This window comes from Heterodontus francisci, chromosome 2 (genome assembly GCF_036365525.1).
Source record: "Heterodontus francisci isolate sHetFra1 chromosome 2, sHetFra1.hap1, whole genome shotgun sequence".
Taxonomy (NCBI): domain Eukaryota; kingdom Metazoa; phylum Chordata; class Chondrichthyes; order Heterodontiformes; family Heterodontidae; genus Heterodontus; species Heterodontus francisci.
The window spans coordinates 109836735-109843781 of NC_090372.1; the positions used below are offsets into that span (position 1 = coordinate 109836735).

General features: G+C 40.9%; 1 protein-coding gene across 5 annotated transcripts in view; it reads right to left on the bottom strand.

The window, feature by feature from the left end:
* The window catches only part of phf14 (PHD finger protein 14), a 360384-nt gene that overhangs the window by 177945 nt on the left and 175392 nt on the right, over window positions 1-7047 (bottom strand). For all 5 annotated transcript variants that reach the window (XM_068009622.1, XM_068009587.1, XM_068009597.1 and 2 more), the window contains exon 14: window positions 1148-1316. In XM_068009622.1, the coding sequence (XP_067865723.1) occupies window positions 1148-1316 (169 nt within the window). The remainder of the gene's footprint in view (window positions 1-1147; window positions 1317-7047) is intronic.

Genomic DNA, 7047 nt, shown 5'->3' on the forward strand with positions numbered 1-7047 from the left:
CTTCCATCACTTTGCTTATGATTGAGTGTGGTCCAATGGGGCAGTAATTGGCCAGATTCTTACAATATCAGAAGAGATTTGCCAAAGGTATATCAACAGGAATATTTGTTGGTCAAAGCCAACAGTTCCTGTTGTGAATTTGGTACAGATCCTCACTGGTGATGAGTATGTGGTGGCAGTATATGTGAAGGCAGTGGTAACAGTATTGAAGACTCTATTCACAGCAGCAGCTGCATTTTGAATGGAACATTAAATGCAACATTACTCTGTTATTTACAATGTTGAGCAGTTTCAGAATCTGAAGGTTGAGCTGAGTTGTAATCATCGCTGGAGTATGTAAACCACAGCAGACCCTAAGCACGTATGAAATGTGAAACGCATCAACTAATACTTACACAAATGGATTTCTAGATTTTGTACTGCTCATTATGTGGCATAAAGTTGAGAGCACAACTGTTAGGTCTTCACAAGCAGAGCTTCAAAAACAGTACCAACAGTATCTCAAGCTCCAGTCAAATCACTTGAGTTCTGACCATTTAACATGGACTGGCATGACTCTTGAAAATAAGTAGCAAACCTGTGTTTCATCACTCAATGTAACATAACATTGGTGAAAATGTTGAAGTTCTTAATTATTTTAAAATGTGATTATGCAAAACTTGGAACGTTTACTTTTTCATCATTATCAAAATCACGGAAAAAGAAGAAACGGCCACTTTATTTTTAACTAATAGAGGAGAAATGGGTATTACAGAACCTAACAGTCTTAGCAGAATAATGCACATTGCACAGCAAACACTACTACTTTTTTTATAGGAATCTTTCCACCAGTCCCTTCTGTAAGCCACAAAAAAATTCTCTTCTTAAATTCCAGATATTCTTCAAGAAATTTAGAAGCCTGCACTAGAATTCAATAGATAATATTAACCATATCAAAATGTATGCAAAAGACCTATTTTCTTTCTTTCCTATGAATTGAATAAATGTAATACATGACAAACATTTAGTTCGCAACTGTTTCCACCCAGTAGAATCTTTTTTTATAACTTTGGAATAAACTGATTATGTCATTGCCTAACTTCGGTATCATAACTTATTACATTGGAAAGGTGCAGAAAGGTGTATAAAGGAAGAGGGGTTAAGTTACCATATTTTTGTTCATGATCTTCTTTGGCTCAATCACAATATCCAATGGAGTGAATTTCACAGGTTCCTTAATTTGCCTCCTCGATCTCTTTGTCCCATCTGGTAAAGTTTCCATGGTGATGTCTGCTTCCAAGTCACTACTACCTGCTTGGTCACATTCTGAGCACTGCCTGTAGGATAGAATAGATTAGCAGTAGAGTATATAACTTAACTGGACTAGCCACATAAATACTGTGGCTACAAGAGCAATTCAGAAGTTGGGTATTTTACAGCGAGTGACTCACCTAATTCCCCAAAGGCTTGCCACCACCTAGAAGGCACAAGTCAGGAGTATGACGGATTGCTCTCCGCTTGCCTGGATAAGTACAGCTCCAACAACACTCGAGAAGCTCAACACCATCCAGGACAAAGCAGTCCACTTGACTGGCACCCTATCCACCACCTTAAATGTCCACTCCTTCTACTACCACCACACCTTGGTTGCAGTGTGCACCATCTACAAGATGCATTGCAGCAACTCACCAAGGTTGTTCAACAGCACCTTCCAAATCTGCCAACTCTACCACCCAGAAGAACAAGGGCAGCAGGCTCATGGGAATACCACTACCTACAAGTTTGCAAGTTTCCCTCCAAGTCATACAACATCCTGACTTAGAAATATATTGCCTTTCCTTCACTATCGATTGATCAAAATCCTGGACTTCCTCCCTAACAGCACCGTAGGAGTACTTTCATCATACTTTCAGCAGCGGTTCAAGAAGGCACCTGCCACCACCTTCTGAAGGGCAATTAGGGATGGGCAATAAATGCCAGTGAAATTCTTACCAGTGACACTCACACCCCGTGAATGAATAAAAAAAAGACAAGAAAAAACTGGTAGAATTGCATAACCTTTCTGCATGGAGTTTTAGCATTCGGTTACAGAGTTCTCTCTCTCTCAGGGCCAAGTGCTACCATCCATCAAGTGTTTCTACTGATGGCAATTGGGTTACGTGTTTTTACCTTGCAAACATTTAGTCAATATTGCAAAGCTGGCAGTTGGCAAGACAAGCTCATTGATAACTGTGACCAGCTCACACAATGTATTTTTCAGTTTGGTTTCACACAGTCCTTTGAGTATCCCGACAAAAAAAAAATTCATACCTATCTGAAATGGGGGAGAATTAAATCAGGATGCTGGTCAATTGCCCTTAAAGTAGAAAAGAAGTATGAGTGAACAGAAATTCATTCAGTGATTCAGAACTAAATGAACTACATAAAAGACTAAAAGATGAGACACTTCTTCCCTTGAGGGTTCTTAACAGGGACATAAACTGTGTATCTTCAAATAGGTCAAGGCCCATGACAAATTCAATCATGCCTAGCTTATAAATATATTTTAAAATCTCATGAACCACAAAGAAAAGGGCTGGAAATTTTCAAAAGAATCACAGCTTTTTGGATAGCTTTAGACATTTATACACTTTCCATTACACTCCAAAGGGATTCATAAAGACACAACAAAGATGAAAAAGAACAATCAATAAAACTCAATTTCTCTACAATAATCTTATCTTGCAGAGTGCGCTCAGCCTAATTAAAAGTGAAACCTAAGTTGGTGATCAGGAGCACAGCTCAAGCATGAAATTCACAACAAGGATAGATGTCAGTTCTCTAGAATAGGATTTATATTCACCTAGCATACATTACCACAAATGTATCAAGATTTACTTCATTGACAATTATTTGGTTGGTCATAAATAATGTCATATGGATTGCTATATAGAAATAAATTCATATTTGAAACAAAGATTGTTTACTTATAATAAATGAGTGGGGAAAAAAAGAAAAAAATTCTCCACGGATCAGTATCAAGTTCTCATTTACATAGAGTGTACAAAAAGAAGACCATGCAGAGGCTTACTTAGACCACCGGCAATATGGAACCTTAAAAGTAATCAGCAAAATAGAGAGACGGGAACATGGTTACACCGTAATATTCTGAAAATTTATTCAGTTGGTTACGAGTTATGAGTCTAAAGCAACACTGGGTCTTATTATTCAATGAATTGCTCATTCATACACACCTAAATCTAACCTAAAGCTGTTAGATTTTTGAAACAACCAATTTATATTTCTAATGCTCAATTTGAGCAGGCACAGAATGATTCGTAATGTCAGACATGCTCTTGTAAACCACAGCACTACACAATCACCTATAGCAGGATTATGGTATTGAGAAAGGTAAAACTTCAGGTGGCATACTTTGTAGTCATTTCATACTTCATTTACAACTGATCTAACATCTAACAAAAAATCATGAAATATCCCTCTTAAAATACATTTTAGCTCAACTGTCCTCCCAGCCAACTCTGCACGTCATATCTCAGAAGACCTCCCTACGACACGCTTCTCCCCTTTCCATTGTATGATTAAATATTTTATCCAGTTTAGCCTCGAACAAAATGTAATTTTCGTGGTTATTCAAAGATATGCATGGGGAGAGTAATGATATATGAAAACAGAACATAGCATGGAAATACCTATATGGTACCTTTATACCTACTTGTGGTGTTAAAGAGCAGTACTACCAAACACCTGGAAATAGTTATCTGCTTGCACTTTCAGTTGGCAATTGAGACTTAAGTGGAGGAAAAAACTGGAATACACAAATATATCTATTTAATAAAATATGTGTGTCTCTATGTATGTAATATTTGAGTTTTCCAACTATCCACCATGATTTCACAGCTTTATCGAGGAATCTTGACGGGATGAAAAGGGGCCATCCAATGTGGGAACCTTATGACAGTCCATCACGCCCCAGCTGAATAAATGCTGATGGAAATAACAGAATTACACAAAAATGTTGAGCAATTCATAAAATTTATGAATTCTGTATGCTAAACTTTCCAACCGCCAACTCCATCCAACCCAATGCACTCTATCAGGCCTAATTAATAGGAACTGGCATTCACCTTCCGCTTCAGCTTTCTGTTGGTGAGGGCCCAACTAAGAATCCATGAAACAGAAACAGAAAATGCTGGAAATAGTCAGCAGGTCAGGCAGCATCTGTGGAGAGAGAAAGAGAGTTAACGTTTCAGCTCGATGATCTTTCATCAGAACTGGGAAAAGTCAGAAATGTAACAGGTTTTAAGCAAGTGAAAGGGGGCAGGGTGGAAAAAGAACAAAAGGGATAGTCTGTGATAGGGTGAAAGACAGGAGAGATTAAATGACACTAGAGTTGGTAGTGCAGGGCCAAAGCAATTGGTAATCGGACAAGAAAAGGAACAAAAGATGTGTCTAGAGGTGTGAATGGCATAATGTACAGCTGCCATCCAAAAGCAAAAACAAGAGAAAAACATGAGTAGAACTGAAACCTGCAAAGAAAAAGGAAATAAAATGGAGGCAGAGATTATCGCCTGAAATTGTTGAGCTCAATGTTGAGGCTGGAAGGCTATAAGTGCCTAATCAAAAGATGAGGTGCTGTTCCTTGAGCTTATGTTGAGCATCACTGAATACTGCAGGAAGCCAAGGACGGAGAAGTCAGCGTGAGAACCAAGGTGGAGAATTAAAATGACAGGTGACCAGAAACCCAGGGTCACGCTTGTGGACTGAACAGTGATGTTTCACAAAGCAATCACCCAATCTTCACTTAGTCACCCCAGTGTAGAGCAGCAAATACAGTATACTAGATTGAAAGTAGTACCTATGAATTGCTGATTCACCTGGAAGTGTTTGGGGCCTTGGGCAGTGAGAAGGAAGGAAGTAAAAGGGCAGGTGTAGTTTAGAACCTATTACATTTCTAACGCTTTCCAGTTCTAATGAAAGGTCACCGACCTGAAACGTGAACTGTTTTTCTCTGCACAGATGCTGCCTGACCTGCTGAGTTTTTCGAAACTTTTCCATTTTTATTTCAGATTTCCAGCATTCGCAGTATTTTGCTTTTGTAGTAGTGTTTAATTCACTGACAATTCTCTTCCAGGAATGCCCACCTTGAAGAAGTTCTCTTTGCAGGATTTCTATTTGTCTCTTTTACCTTGATTATCTTCATTGTTTCCTGATTCTTTCTCATGTTTGATCAGGTATCTACCAAAACTTACTATCAGAGCCACATCTCCTTCAGCAACTGTGGCCAGCTCCAAATTATTCCATATAAATTCCAACTGAAATTCCACCCTGTGTGTTTCGGATCCATTCACAATCACAAATACCTCCTAGACTTTCAGCATTCCTCAAAGCACTGTTCTCGATGCATCCTGAGATCCACACTCAATGCCATGCGCCACCACATGCACGCTCTTGATCTCTCTCTTCAGCAGCACCAATTCACTATTTCAAAGCTCTCCTGGTCTGCAGTTTCATTTCATCCTTCGTCTCATCCGACACTAACAAAAAACATTTTTTCTTCCTTTCAGGCGTGAAGGATCGCAAGCTTCAACAACTCATGGAGAGCATTACCCCTCTGGATCTTTCTTCCCCTTCACTTCCCTCTGATCCTATCCCTTCTTCGAATCTTACCCTTTGCTAAATATTCACAATACCCTCTGACCTTTCCTCCTCTGACCCTAAACGATCTGTCCTTAGTAAAGGCTTGCGCTGCATCCCTTTACGCCCCCACCCCAACGAATTTTGAGCTCAGCACGACGCTGAATCTTTCTTCCATCACCTTCGCCTATGAATCCACTTCCCTGCACAGCGGCCCCTTTTACCTATCTCCAGTATTCTCCCTCCACCTGGACCCCTCCCTCTGGCCTCTTAACCTCGCTTGATCTTTGAATTAAGAATTGCCAGCGTAACATCAGCCATTTCAATTTCTCTGCTCCCCTCACTCACTCTAACCTGTGTCCCTCTGAACTTGCTGCACTCCATTCTCTCAGGACCAACACTAACATTGTCATCAAACCTGCCGACAAGGGTGGTGCTGTTGTTGTCTGGCCAACTGACCTCTACCGTGCAAAGGCTGAATGCCAACTCTCTGACACTTCCTCTTCCCTCCCTCAGACCATGACCCCAGCACCAAACATCAAGCCAGGTCTAACACCGACCTCGTTTCATCTGCTGATCTTCCTTCCAAGGCTTCCAACCTCATAGCCCCCCAACCCTGAACAGCCTGCTTCTACCACCTTCCCAAAATTCACAGACATGACTGCCCTGGTAGATCCATTATTGCAGCCTGTATCTGACCCACTGAACTGATTTCCTCCTACCTCAAGTCTATTTTTTCTCCCCTTATCCAGTCTCTTCCCACCTACATCCGTGACCCTTCTGATGCCCTTCAATACTTTAACAGTTTCCAATTTCCTGGCCCCATCTCCTCTTTGCCTTAGACATCCAATTTCTCTACACCTCCATCCCCTACCAGGGTGATCTGAGGCTCTCCACTTCTTGCTTGAATGGAGGCCTAATTAGTCTCCATCCACCACCACCGTCCTCTACCTGACTGACTTGTTCTCACATTGAACAACTTCTCCTTTAACTCCACTCACTTCCGCCAAATAAAAGGTATTGCTATAAAAGCAGCATGGTCCCAATTATGTCTGCCTTTTTTTGGGTTACGTGGCACATTCCCTGTTCCAGTCCTACTCAGACACCCCTCCCTCACCTCTTCTTCTGGTACATTGATGACTGTATCAGTGCTGTTTCCTGCTCTTGGCCTGAACTGGAAAATTTCACCAACTTTGCTTTCACCCTTCTCTCATCCTCACATGGTCCACCTCCGACTCTTCCTTTCCCTTCCTTGACTTCTCTGTCTGCATTTCTGGGTCTATCAACCAATATTCACCAGAAGCCCACTGACTCCCACAGCTACCTTAACTACACTTCATCACACACCACTTCCTTTAAGAACTCCATTCCATTCGCCCAGTTCCGTCACATCTGTTCTGATGATGCGATCTTCCATACCTGTGCTTCTCATGT